Source organism: Mustela lutreola, chromosome 8 (assembly GCF_030435805.1).
Source record: "Mustela lutreola isolate mMusLut2 chromosome 8, mMusLut2.pri, whole genome shotgun sequence".
NCBI lineage: Eukaryota > Metazoa > Chordata > Mammalia > Carnivora > Mustelidae > Mustela > Mustela lutreola.
This window is the reverse complement of record NC_081297.1, coordinates 45,616,135-45,631,007: the sequence shown is the minus strand read 5'-3', so window position 1 is coordinate 45,631,007 and position 14,873 is coordinate 45,616,135. Positions and strand designations below refer to the sequence as shown.

At 46.4% G+C, this 14,873-nt stretch overlaps 1 protein-coding gene across 5 annotated transcripts in view; it reads left to right on the top strand.

Annotated features, from left to right (window-relative positions):
• Positions 1-13,895, top strand: part of CRACR2A (calcium release activated channel regulator 2A) — a 134,901-nt gene extending 121,006 nt beyond the window's left edge. For 4 of the 5 annotated variants that reach the window (XM_059184535.1, XM_059184534.1, XM_059184536.1 and 1 more), the window contains one exon: positions 1,043-9,279. In XM_059184535.1, the coding sequence (XP_059040518.1) occupies positions 1,043-1,127 (85 nt within the window). In that variant the 3' untranslated portion in view covers positions 1,128-9,279. Of the gene's footprint in view, positions 1-1,042; positions 9,280-13,364 lie in introns of those variants that run through there. The other variant, XR_009356591.1, reaches the window with a different exon arrangement.
• The last annotated feature ends 978 nt before the right edge of the window (positions 13,896-14,873 follow it).

The following is a 14,873-nucleotide window of genomic DNA, read 5'->3' as shown; positions in this document are numbered from 1 at the left end:
CAGGGAATCGTTGGCAGCCAGCTGGGAATAACAACAGTTACAATACAGACTCTAGGGGAGAAGGCAGAAGCCAGGGAGGGAGGCGCTGTTTGGGAGGAACTAGAGGCACCAAGGGGACAGTCTTAAAGGGTTAGTTCCACCTAAAGACTGTTTTCGTAAGCCTCTCCCTACACCAAAATTTTAAAAATCCCAAAAATCCCAAAGAAGAAGGCCCTATTCTCAATACTTGAACATTCACTCATTTATTCACTTATTTATAGGCATTCATTTCATTCCATCTACCCACCCACCCATCCATCCATCCATCCATCCAGTCACCTACCCATCTATCCAGAACCACTTTATCTATGCATTGGAGAGGCTGTGGAGTCATGGAATACCCTGTAGGCTTTTCTCTGACACTGATTCGTAGGCCAAGTCTAACTTAGGAACATTCATCAGAGCATCCCTGCTGACTCAGGTTGTTGTAAATATCCAGAGAGATGCTAAAGGTGAAAACACATTGAGGCTATCAAGCAGGGATAAGATCCTTCGCACTATTTTTAATCCTTCACCTCCTACATTTAATCTGGAACTGTAGCGACATGGGACAGAACTCCTATAGGGTTAATAACGCAAAAGTATACTTTTTGAGTCTCTACTGTGTGCCAGGTACTAGATAGGCTACAGAGACACAGAGACAAAACATACAGTCCTGGCTTCAAGCGGATTTCTCACCTGAGGGAGCCACCCTCAGAAGGGTGAAAGCACCTTCTGATGCAGGGTGATGGGTTTATAATAGAGAAATGGCTAGAATGCTGTCAGGGACACTTACACCACCTGGAGAATCAGGCGAGGCTTCTTGGAAGAGGTGTCACGAAAGATCCATGTTGCCTAAACGTTGTCTTTACAAATTATGGTTATATACCTGTACTTCCCAGAGGGACACTTTGAATTCTCTGATGCTCTGGTGAGGCTGAGTTCCTTCCTTACCATCCAAATGGCCTGTAACCCCAGGACCTAGTGCTCTCCACTACTGATGTTATACCTTCCCCTCTCCCAGGATCCTCAAGAAACAAGAAGATACAGCCAGGGAGGACACAATACAAGTTGACCGCCCTGCCAAAAAGAAATCTTGCTGTGGCTGATAAGAGTCCTCCCAGCCCTGCTCCATGTGGACATGAGGTCACAGGACTTACCCTGATTCTTGCACATGGGTTCCTGCTTGGATGCTGCCACCACAGCCTGCCTAAGCCCTTGTTTCTGTCAACGACTTGCCTCCACCAACAGGAGGGGAAGCACATCCAGCCAGGAAAGCTGCTCCTGGAGCATTTTGGAATCTTCTTTATCTTCTCTCTCTAGACCCAGGTGCCCATTTCCCACCCCTTCCCCCAGCTTAGTTTTGTGGGGAAAAGAAACAGATGGGCTTTTCCAGAAAAATCACCACATGCCTTCCCCACCTCCCTTCTGCTCCCCTTGCCCTTAGGAAATGCAGCACCGTGGTTGTCATGGCAACCACGAAGGGCAGACTTGCTGCTTCCTGTAGGCCAAAGACACAGGACCAGGGCGGTGGGTCTTCCTTTGGCTCCTGTTCTCTGGATATCAATGGGATGCTCTTGGCATATGCTTCATAGACCTCGAGATGCCCACGTGGTGTTGAGAAAAGCATCCACATTCTATTGCACACCCCACCCGCAGGGATCCTGCTCCTTGCTGGGCTGTAGAACCCCGTGTCTCAGCAGCCACCATGCCTCCTGTATTTGTCCCCTCGCAGTCTCTGGAACATGCCTTATGAGAAACCCACACCCTTTCCTCTCAACCCCCCACCCACAGCCCTGACTCCAAGGTGGACTGTGGGTGATAAATGTGTGCCTGGGGTGAGTGAGTGGGCTTAGTTCCTACTTAACTTTGACTAAGAGATGAGAAGAAAACGAGGGGAAAAACCCATCTGCTGCTAAACAGAGCGACCATTTCTGGTGTATAAATAAGGTATATATAGCTCTGTAAAAGCCATTTTCCAATGTTTCTCAAAATAGCTCTTCGAAAAATTGTACATGATGATTAATGGGGTAGATTGACATGCAGGCAGTGAGGCCCAGCACTGGGTCCATAGTTACCGACTTCATTTTATTTTATTATTTTATTTCCAGAAGACTATATTTAAAAAAAGAAAGTGTGGCCACGTTGTGGACATATAGCTGGTGTTTCAGAAGTGAGCAGAGTGTAGCTGCAGACTTCAGCATCCCTGGGATGTTGCATTAGGGGCATGATCTGGGCCCGTATGTGGTCTCTTCATCTGGGTGGTGATGAGTTCCCAGCCCCAGCTGGGCTCCAGCATCCCTGGCGGGCCGTCAGGGGAGGGCATTCTTGGCTTGGGTGGGAGCCTGGATGAAAAGATCATAAAGCTCACCGCCCCCTACCACTCATGTGCTGCAGGCCCAGCCCTACAGGAAAGTGAGTGGTATCCATACCTAAGTGGCACAACATAGGAAGGGAAAGAAGCACAAAGTGTCCACAGGCCTCCAAGAAGATTCAAGACAACGGTATACAGCCAGCTTGGTAGTAGAGTGTCTGCTGGTCAGAGTTCCTAAGGGTGTTCCCTGTAGCCTCCTCCCCAGACTCCTAGAAGTGTCAGAGTTCCATGGGTCACCAGGCAAGTGCCTACCTCCTTTTCTCAGGCTTTTCTCTCCCTCATTTGGTGCTTGGAGGCACCAGGGAGCCCATGGATGGTACAGCACAAAAGCCAGCACTGAGCCCCAGGAGGTGCCCCATGATCTTGGGGGAAGGCAGCTCCCTGTCTGATCGACCATCTCATCTGTAAAATGAATGCTGGGCTCTTTGATGGTTCTGGTTCTTCTTGTTCAAGGTCCTTGTGATGATAGCTTCATCTTCTAACTTAGGCTAGCCTTGCCTTCAGTCCAAATTTGAAGGGAACTCACAGGAAACTCCTTTCTCTAAGAAAGGACCATGGCAATTGTCTCATTCGTGGGATGCAGGGGGTGATGGGTCACCCAGAAGTGGCCCTCCAGCATCTGTGTGGGTGTGTGTTGCTATGTGAATATGTGTTGTTGAGCAGGGCGGGGGCAGATAGAAGGTAAGGATCACCATAAAGAAAGTAAACTGAATCTCCTGCTTCTGAAAACAAAAAAGCAGAGATGACAGTTGGAACTTATGGGGCAAGTTGGCTATACCTGGAGTTTCCCAAGCCCGCAGATGCCTTTATACCCTATACCAAGTCCCTGGCTTGGGGCTTCATTTTTCCATTTAGGAGAAGAGCATTCAGGATTTAGAACAGGGTGGAGTGATCCTAGTGCCTGATCCCATAGCCCACAAAACCTCAAAAGTCCAGGCAGAGAAGAGAGGGCAGCGAGGGTCTTTAGGCCCCTGCTGCTTTCTTCTCTAACCCCACTTGAAACAAGTATGGAGGATGGGACCTCAGAGAGCCTCTGAGAAGTTCTGTGTGCCAAGGTCAGAGCCTCCCCTTCTCTCCAAATTCCCCGTAAGCTATCAAGGTGATCCAAGTCACCCCCGTGACTGTGAGCCTGTCCCAGGGCCTGGCAGAGTGCTGTCAGAGAAACCTCTGGCTCCAAACCATTTACATAGCTGTAATGACCTTGAAGTCACCTGGCCAGGGTTCCTGTTCATCTGTAGATTGGAGGTTTCAATGTCTACCTCACACGGACACTTTAAATATTAAATGAGGCAATGAATGTGAAATACTTAGCACAGTGCCCAGTACACATAGGTGCTAACAGGTAGGGGCTACCTTTGTTGTCAACATTGAGTCACTGCCCAGACCACTAACCTCGCCCTAATTTCAGATTGAGAACCAGCTAACACTTACTAAGCCCTATAAGTGGGTGTTCTCATAAACACTACCTTATTTGAGTACTCAATTGCTGAGCCCATTTCCTTGGCATATGAGCTTGTTTCTGGCATTGCTCTTAGCTCTGCTCTCCTTTGTTCCTGTGGGTTTCCTGGTTTTCCAGTCAGTACCATATCTCGTAGTGTATGTAGTCTGCTTCCGCATAATCTAATTCACTCTGCTCCCTGCTTGTGGTTCTCCAGGACACAGACAGCACCTGAGACCTACTGTTAGGGTATTTACCTAAGAATGACCTCTGCTCGCCACCAGCGTTGGCTCCACATTTTCTTCCCTATTCTGACTCCTTTCACTTCTTCTGTCATTTGTGGCTGCCCTCAGCCCTGTGTTGCCAAACCAGGGGCTTCAGCACCGAACCAAAACTCTGGTTGTTTTTTGTGATATTTGTTTTTAGATATATTTATTTATTTTACAGCACAAGAGAGAAAGAGCAAGCGTGCACAGGGTGGAGGGGCAGAAGGAGAAGGAAAGGGAAACTCAAGCAGACTCCTTGATGAGCCATATGTGGGGCTCAATCTCATGACCTGAGATCATGACTGGAGCCAACACTGAGAATCAGATGCTTTAACCGACTGAGCCACCCAGATGCCCTGCCCCAGTTGTTTTGCTATTTGTCTACCATTTATTTGCTTGATGGTCTTTTGGGGGTCTTCTCTGTTCCTCTGTAATATATTAGCTTTCTTCCACCTCTCTCCATCTGATACTCTTTGTCTTTCCTTAACACTTCAACCCAGTCTTGGACTCCACTCTTCCCTACTCTACCTCTTGAGCCCATTCCAGGTCACACCTGTACGTTCTATCAAAAATAGCTCAACCCTTTGTCCTGTCACTAGCAGCCAATGCTCTAAAGGATCTTAAACCAATTTCAGCTAAAGTACTAATGCAAATTGTGGCTTAAGGGCCATATGTATACTTTAAGAAAGAACTTTAAAGGAGGCAAAATGCTAGCTCAAGGGAATAAATCCTAGTGGTCATGGGGTTCAAGTATTTAGGACAGAGCTGCCTTCTCCTAAAGTGGTTTGCTTCAAGGATTTTGGGACTCTATTTCTGGGTTCATATATGTTTATAATTGTTATGTCTTCTTTATGAATTGACCCTTTATCATTATAAGGTGTCCTTCTTGCTTTTGGTAACAATTTTTGTCTTACAGTCTATTTTGTCTGATATTAGTAGAGACACTCCAGCTCTCTTTTGGTTGCTGTTGCTATAACCTTCTCTATTTTTGTACTTTCTCCCTATTTATGCTTTTGAATCTAAACTGAATCTCTTGTAGACAACATATAGTATGATCATGTCTTTTAATATATTCTTCCAATCTCTGCCCTTTCACTAGGAAGTATACTCTGTTTACATTTAATATATTGGGTAAAGTAAGATTTATGCCTGCCATTTTGCTATATCTTTTCTGTATTTCGTACGTCTTTTTGTTCTTCTGCTTCTCCATTACTGCCTTCTTTTGTTAGTTATTTTCTAATGTATTATTTTAATTATCTTCTTGTTTCATTTAGTATTTTTTTAATTTATTTTCTTGGTTGGTGCCCTGAAAGTAACCATTAATATCTCAGTTTATAACAATCTAGTTTGGATTAATACCAACTTAAATTCAATACCACACAAAACTTTGCTCCTGTATAGTTCCATTCCCCTCTCCTGTATGTTTATATTGTCACAAGTTACATCTTTATACATTTTCTTCCCACCAACATAGATTTATTTTTATTGCTTCTATGCAGTTCTCTTTTAAATCAGATTTAAAAAGAAGTTACAAAAAATGCATTCATACTATTTTCTATATTTAATTATGTAATTACTTTTGCCAGTGCTTTTTATTTCTTCATGTTGATTCAAGTAACTATCTAGGGTCTTTCTCTTCACTAGTATTACTTCACTAGTTTTACTGCTAAAGACCACTGCTCTCAGTTTCATTTAGATGAAAATGTCTTGATTTATCCTTCAGTTTTGAAAGATAGTTTTGTCAGATATTGAACTTTTGCCTGACGGGGTTATTTTCCCCTTGCTACTTTGAATATACCATCCGCTGTTTCTGGCCCCATGGTTTCTGATGAGAAAGTAGCTGTTAATCTTATTGAGGTTCTTTTGTATGTGATGACTTGCTTCTGTCTTGCTGCTTTCAAAATTCTTTGTCTTTGTCTTTCAACAGTTTGATTTTGATGTGTCTAGCTATAGATCTCTTAGAGTTTATCCTACTTGGAGTTTGTTGAGCTTCTTGGATGGGTAGATTGATGGCTTTCATCAAATTCAGGGAGGTTTTAGTCATTATTTCCTTAAATATTCTTTATATCCCTTTCTCCCTCTCCTTTCCTTCTAGAACTCCTGGGATGCATATGTTGATATGCTTGATGGTTTTCTGAGGTTTTGTTCACTTTCCTTCTTTATTTTTTGTGTTCCCCAGACTAGATAATCTCAACAGCCCTATCTTTAAGTTCAGTGATTTTTTTCTTCTGCCTGCTCAAATATGCTATTGGGAATTTCTAGTGAAATTTTCATTTCCATTATTGTATTTTCAACTCCAAAATTTCTGTTTGGTCCCTTTTATAATTTTTATATCTTTATTGATTCTCTGTATTTGGTGGGACCTTATTCTCAGATTTTCCTTTAGGTCTTTGAACATATTTAACATAGCGGGTTTAAAGTTTCAAAAACCTCACTTTTCTAGCCATCTCTACTGTGCACAAAACAAGTTCTACTTGTCAGTTCTTGCTTCCTTCCTCACACTTCACACAACATTTCCAGGATTTGTCTCGTGCCTTAGCTCCACTTCTAACCTCCTCCCTAAAGCCTTTCCTATCTTCTGGATTGGAGGAGGGATATGAAACTCAGAAATCTTTCAGGTCTGAGAACTGTCCCCTCTACCTTGAGCTTCTGGATGTCTTGCTGCAGACGAGCTGCCCAAGAAAATATCCATCTCTTTGAGGAAGTGAAAGAAGGCCAGAAACCCTCAGGCAGTGTTCCCTTTCCTGCCAGGAAGCCAGACATTTCACAAAGTTTCACTCAGAAGGGATAGGTGGGAGAATACTACAGATCATAAGTATTTAATTACTTCAAAATAATGAAATTACAGTATGCAAACATACAGAAACAAATATTTAAGTAACTTCTTGCTGACTGGGCTTACGAGCACTGTCACCTCTCCTCCTATTATCTGGGGGAAAAGAAATTGACTGCACAAATCCCAACAAAGTTCAGTCAAAATCTATAAGATTTTACCCTTTATTTGTTATTTCTTCCCTTCTTTCCTTGGGGGTGTGTGTGTCAGTGTGAAGGGTAAGGATGATGATGGTTAACATGATGTAGGATCTTTCAAAAGCTCCCCCACTTCCTACCTCCATTAATGTCCCTATTAATAAATATGTTAATTACAAACAGTAACAGTAACAAAGAACATCATAACTCCAACTTTCACACAATTCAGTGGAGCCAGTTTCAGTAAAGTGTCCTACTTAAGAAGAAACTTCCTGGAAATGATGGGGGTTGGGAAACCATATGGTGCTTGGCTGAGGACCTGAACTCAATGTAGAAACTGAGAAGCACTTGTTCATTAATGAGGTTGTGTTCATTTATCATCCTGGGGCAGGACTGAGTCAAGTCCAAGAACAGACGCCTCTGTCAGGGCTGGAACTTCAACACTTTGGCTCTGATTAGGAAGTGGTACTTGCAGGCTCTTGACATACCACCAGGAGACTCTCCACCCAGAAAATGAGGACACTTAGGGCCAGTGAGGCATGTGCCATCATAATGAATTATGACTGGATCCATCTGACCTATAAAAGTAAATACTACCCATAAAAACCCTGCAATACTAAGCAAAAATGTCCAAAGAACATGGACAGAAGGAATGGGATTTTTTTTTTTTTAACTTGGAATCAAAACATGTACAGCTCAAGGAGCCTCCTAATGAATTTGAGTAAGATGACTATGGAAGTAGAATTTATTGAGTATGTGCAGCACCAGGTCAAGGACAGAGTGTCAGGGTATATGATTTAACATCCAGTGTATAGGCTCCCCAAGGCCATTCTGTAATGGTGTTTGTTGTATTGTGCTTATTTATACACAGTGCCCACAGGGCTGTAATGAGTGAAATGCACTGGACTGAACTCCCGAGGGCAGGAGCATTCATCTCTGCCTCATGCTTAGTACAGTGTCTGACAAACAATGGTTGCCTTATAGAAGCAGTTGAGAACAGAGCATCATTTCTCAAGAACAAGGCCCACCACTTGGTGAGCAGTCCACTGGAGCCCCAGTTCCCAGAGGCTAGATGGCTGGGCTTCTGGGGTCCGGTAGACCCATGGGGTTGCCTCCCTGGTTCAAAATGAGCTGCTGCTTCTGGCTCTTAAAACAGAGTGCTGAGAAGCATTCCAGCTGCTGTGATTCAATTGCATTTCAGACAGTGTGATGCCCATCAAAGCATTCCATCTCATCACCCCAGCAGCCTCCCCAGCTGTTGCTAGTAGCAATCCATTACCCTCAGGCGGCTCAACAACTTAATTTGACTTAGGCTCCATGCTTCTGTGCATAAAAGATGCTTCCCTGCCTGGTTTTCTTCCTTTCTGGTATGGAACTGACCAACTTTACCCAGGCTGTGCCTCTCACAGATGTTTTCTCTAATCCCTAACGATCTGCTCAGAATAAGAACATGAACACAGTTGTGTGACCTTAGGCAAAACCTGGAGCTTCTTGGTGCTCTGAGCCCTAGCTTCCAAATCCATAAAATAGTGTCCTCTGCCCTACTGTCTGCTAGTGTGAAGGTCAAACAAGAACTCTGGGGAAGGATTAAGTCAACTGAAAACCTGTAGACAAATGTCAGCTATTACATCATCTGTCTCTCTGTGCAAAAGACATAAAAACAGAATAAGCAAGAAAGAAAGCTCCACACTTTTGGTAACCAGGAGAAGCTGGGGCCTCAGGGGAGAGCATCTCCCATTTCTCTGGGCTAGCAGAATAAGGAAAACTTGCATTCCTTCAGGCTACAGAATTCTGTCTAAGAATGCTTTGTATCTTTCCACTCTGCCTTAAAATGGGACAGGAACACAGCGTCGCAGACTACAGGGTTCTCACTGGCATGGTTCTGGTCTCATTCAATTTTCTATTTACATCATAAATGCTAGGTGTGTAGATTTGTTGCCCAGTCCAGACTTCAGATAGTGCACTAATTGACCCACTTTACACATATGGTTTATAGACTCTTTCATTTTGGGATGATGAAAACCTCTGGAGTTGGAGGGGAATGATGGTTCCATGCAATATTGTGACTGTACTCAATGTCACTGTACAGTAGTAAATGGTTAAGACTGCAAATTTTATGTTTTGTATACTTTACCATAATACATTTTTTTTTCAGAAAACACTTTCACAAACAATTATGTTCCACGAATGAATATAGGATTCACTCTCTTCAATGCCCGAGTATTTTTTCAGAAAACACTTTTACAAGCAATTATGTTCCATGAATGACTATAGGACTGATTCTCTCTTCAGTGCCCAACAATGAGGGTTTTATCAGAGATAAGGGAGCAAGAAAGGAAGACAAGCTTACTTAACACCCTTGATGCTTCAGTGTACTCAAGGGGAAGAAATACCCAGAAACCCACCAGTATACAGTAGCATTTCATAAAAATGCCGTGACCACAATCCCCCGGATCCCTTTCCCTTAAGGGTCTCCACCAGCTCCACCCCACCCTGGATTCTGCTGACACTTCTGCCCCTGCTCACCCTTCTTCTCTTTAGGAATTTGGCTCCATTCCTTGTAGATAAGCTCCTGGAGAAAGGACTTCCATATCTTCTGTGCCAACAGGACGGGCTAACGTGGTCCCGGAGTGTGGACTCAATAAGAATGTGTTGAATGACACAAAAAATGAATGGCAAAGGCCTTTTATTATTCCTGAAATTTTGTTGCGTTGACTACAGTGGGAAACACACTCATTAGCATCCAGAAATACTTTGGTTTAGCAAGATCGATGCAGTAATCCTTTATAGTAAGGACACTAGGAACTAGCGTAAGAGGACTGAAGTAGGAGAGAACCCGAATACTGTGTTCCATGATGAAGGGCTGACTTGGGTGTTACACTTGTTCTGAGTGACTTCACAGGCCAGATTAGGACCAGCCAGCACCGAGCATGGGGATTGCAACCTATCCTAAGGAAGTTTGTCCCTGTGAGCACTGCCCAGCAATGGAATAGGCTGCCTCACCAGATAGTGAGTTCCCTAACTCTAGAGGTATTCAAGCAGATGTTGAACACTCTGCTTTTAAGATTCCCTCTACCTCTACCCCACCAAACCTGAGAGTCTGGGATTGTTTTGAACCGAGACTAGAGTAAAAGTATACGGGATAAGGCGTGCCTGGTAGTCTAGATGACTTGACCAGAATGCATCCGTGGACCAGGAGAATGTTGAGCCTGTCCATTTCTGTACTTCGTCTTCCCACTCACCCTTCTCCACTTTCTCCCCTGCCCCACTTCTGCCCTACTTTTCCCTCCCTTTCCCATCTTCTTTATCTTTCTCTCTTTCCACCACCCCCTCCTCCAGCCGGCTCCTGGGGCAGGGAGCTGGAAGCACCTGGCCCCAAAGTCTCCCCATGCTTCTGCAGCTTGCCTGGCATGGGGAGAGGTGCTGCGTCTTTGCTCGCGTCCTGCCAGTTCCTTTATTGTGGCAAGTGAAATTACCAGCTTCACACTGCGGGTCTATTTAAATCAGGCTTTCATGTCTGATGGATTTAAAAATATGCTAGAAGTCAGCATCTTAAGTACAAGAAACACAAACAAGCAGATGAGGCTGCGTTTTCCTCCCTCTGTGCCCACCCCACTCTCTTCCCTTCCTCCCACTCTCTTCTGCCCCCTCCCAAGGCCGTGTTCATTCACGAGGCCCATCTCCCCCCTCCCTATCCTTCCCCTTCTCTAGCTGGCACTGCAGTCTTCAGCCTGAGCAATGGCTGGGAGCCTCCAGGGTCTACGTTCCTGCCTCAACTCAGCGGGACACAAATAAGGCCACTGGGCAGTGAACACTGGCACCCTCGCTCCCAGTGTGGCTGGCGGGAGGCAGGCGGGGGTGGTTTTCTGCACGGACCATTGTGTGCAAATGCGGCCCCAGATGGAACCCAGAACGGGCTCACCCACCTCCCTCCTGTCCCAGATGAGGAGGCTGTGGCCCAGGCAAAAGGGGTGACCTGCTGGGTTCAGAGGTCCGTGAGCAGCTGTGCTGGCTCCTGGCCCACTGCCCTGGGAGTCCATAACCTGCCTTCCCAAGCAAGTTTGGGGCAGCTTTCCGGGAAGGATATTTGCTACCCAAGAGCCCTACGGCTCCCAGTCTCCCAGTAATCCTCGCATGAGAGTTTCTCAGGCTCCAGTCACAGCAGGGTACCTGCTCTGTCCCCTCCCCCGTTATTCACTGGGGACCCTCTCTGGGGCCTTGTCTCACTTTGGTTGACCTAGCCCAGTTTTCTCCAGCTATAATTTAAGCCATAGTCCCTCTAGGCCCTGGGTGTCATCTCTTTGAGACTTGATAAATGCCCTCCCACCCCCAGCATGTCTTCTGCCTGTGGGGCAGCAGCTGGCTCTGGGGCTACAATGGGGAGACAAGGAGAGCTGCCTCACCTGGAAACGGCCAGACCACTCTGCCCATGGCTCAGGCAGATGCGGTGGTTCCGGCTGGAGGTCCTCAACCTTGGATGCCCACTTGGATCACCTGGGCAGTTTTTCTTTTTCTTTACTAGCTTATTTATTTTTATTTATGCTACTTCTACTTATTTCGGGATTTAAAAAAAAATAATGCCGAACCTCGCTCCCCCTACACACACATCAAAATTTCCGATGTAAGTAGAAGTTAAAAGAGCTTTAAAAAATTTAATACTACCATTATTAACAGTAAAAGACTATGGAATGGAAAGGCACCTGGGTGGCTCAGTTGTTAAGCATCTGCCTTCGGCTCAGGTCATGATCTCAGGGTCCTGGGATCGACCCCCCACATCAGGACCCCTGCTCAACAGGGAGCCTGCTTTCCCCTCTCCCACTCCCCCTGCTTGTGTTCCCTCTCTTCCGGTCTCTCTCCCCCTCATTTTAAAAAATAATGGCATGGAATAATAGTGAAAAAGCTTCTTTCTGCTTGTGTGTGAATATTTTCTTGACCTTGGATCTCTCTGGTGTGCCTCCGTGCCTTTGCCCATGCTGTTCCCCTCTGGCTGGATTCTTGAAGAGAATTCCAATGGCCACGCAGCAGGCCTTCAGTGAGGCCAATGGCCTAAGGAGTTTCTGAGGCCTCTGTGGCATTACACACCCTCTCAGTGACCAGGCCTTTGAGAGCAGCCACGTGCCGATGCTCAACACTCAAGAGGGGCAGCTGGGGCTCAGGAGCGACGTCGAATCCATTGTGCTATAGAGCCCTCACACACGTACAGATACACACAGAACCATACACACGCACCACACACTCAGATACTCAAACACACACACTCATGCCTGACCACACACACCACATACACACCACCACACCACACACTCAGACATATCACACACACCAAACACATACCACACAACCCACATGACACACTCAGACACCACACACTCACACATGTACCACACACCACACACTCACCCTCACAACCACACACCACACATCCACTAAACACCCATGTACCCCACATACCATAGACTCAGACCCCACACACTCATGCTTGTATCCAACACAAATACACCACACAGCCACACACCACACACACTGAGGAAAACGCACACTCCACCCATTCTGGTTTCATCCCAACTCCTTCCCCAATAGTCCCCACCACTGATGGCTTGAAATACTTTCTATGAGAATTAGAATATGTGCCATCGTGCCAAGCAATACACTATGCCCTTGGACCATAAAAAAGGAGCAAAAAGTCAAGGATCCCAAAGTCAGTGAGACTTACCTCACAGAGAGACAGGAAATGAGAGGGACAGGGCAGAATGCCCTGGGATGCGGGAAGTCAGTGAGACTATAGTTGTCCCTGGGTTTGGAGTTGGGGGGAAGCTGCCTTTTGTGCCCTCAGGCAAAGAAGGAAGGGGAACAGTGGGGAATAGTGATGACAGGAAGGAAGTGAGAGAAGGCAGTTTGGGGATCCAGCAGGGCCGGCTGCCCGACTTGTGGGCAGATGTGGGAAGAGGATTCTGGGGTCAGGAGTGGAGAATGAATCTGGGGATGAAAGCGGAGGAGGCCAAACCTTGAGAGCCTGCCTGCACCAGAGAAGTTTAAATGCTACCTGGTCAGTCATGAGGAAATTGTGGAGGGTTTTAAACAGGGAAGTGACAGATTTGTGACTCTGGGCAAAAAGACCGGTAAGGCTTTCTGGCGCTGGCCCCAAGACCCTGTGCTGAGAGGACCAGGGTGGTGGGGGGGGGGTAGGGAGAAAGAACCTCATAACCAACCGCCTGCCTCAACTTTCAACATGACCTGTGTTTGCCCATGAGCCAGACCACATTTTCAACCTTGGCCTTTCCTCTCTACCTTCCCACAGCCCAGTGTGGTCCCAGGCTGGCCATTCCTTCTTCCTTCTGGGATAGGGAAACTGAAGAGCTCCATCAAAATCTGACTTTGGCTCCTTGTCCTGCTTCTACCCTTGCTAGGACCTGCACCCCCACTGTACACTTGCCTTTCAGTGCAAATAATATGTGTCCTCCTTGTAAGGGACAAGGAGTTAATGATTTCTTTGGAAGTCATGGAGCACAACAGATCACATCTAAGGAAGAACTGGGAGAGAATGCCTCCATGAAGCCATCATGTGCATATTCCAGCCCACGGGTTCTGTACATCTTGGCACCAAGACCCCGAGGCTCTAAGGAATGAGTGACTTACAGCGGACACCCGGGCCCTTGTTCAAACCGGTTCCAGGATGCCTGAGAGGACGCTTATACTGGACCACAATCCTCAATAAAAACCCCAGGCCCCAAGCAAAGATGAGACTCTCTCCTTTTCTTTTTGGAGTCTCCCACATGCTCCGTCTGTATCTGCTCTCTGTAACTTCAGTAAACTCTGTTCTTACTTCCTGCTGGCTTGCATTTGATTTCTATTCTGCTCCTAGCCAAGGACCTTGGACCCTGCTGGCTGTGTCCTTGGTCCCTGGTAGCCTGCCTCAACCCCATACCCTGAGTCACTAAATCTCAACCACGGATTTTTTCCGATTAAATCCAGCGAGCTTTAGGAAAGGTGGTTTCTCGGAAGGAAGTGGGAGCTTAGGGATTATACCCTGCAAACCTCAAACCAAATAAAAGTAGATCTTGTGTCATCCACTACTTTGAATTCTCCAGGTCCAGATTTCCTCCTACGCACATAAATAGTCAAAGCTAGATGTGATCTGGGGACTGGGCAGGAGTAACAGGAAACCCAGGAGTGCCCAGAATTTTTGAGTTTACCAGATTCTTCTACGACACCCTCTGCGGATCATCTTCCGTCTGTGCAACTGGGGAATTAGTGGGCATGAGGACCTCCTCCAGGACCAGGCCGTAAGCAGAGAGCGATAGGATATGTCCAGCCCCCCAACTCTGAAGTTAGGGGCCAGAGTCACGGCACTTAGATGTGACCCCATTGTTGGCCCTCCACTTCCATCTGCTGCTTATCAATTCCAGTGCCCCCCCCACCCCCTGCCCATTCAACCCAGATCCCGAACTCCTCTGCAGCCCTCCTCCTCCAACCCCTTCCCTCACCTTCCTCAGAAGCCCACCTCTCTCCAAGTCCTCCTTGTTTGGGGATACTCTGGGGAGCGATGCACAAAATCTAATCAGAGATCGTCAATAAGCAATATTAGCAGAGCCAGAGGAAGTCCCCGTCTGGATGAGAGTTGGTCAGCCCCAGCTAGCAGGCAGCCAGGACCCTTAATTCCATTTCCTCTTTGTTATTAAAATGATTTTCCAAGAGATAGTCCCACTGCAGGAGAGTCACAGACTAATGAAGTGCAGTCAGGCACCCGGAGAAGACCCACACCCGGGCCTCTTGTCCTGTTTCCCTTGGCTGCTCACCGGCAAAGCGT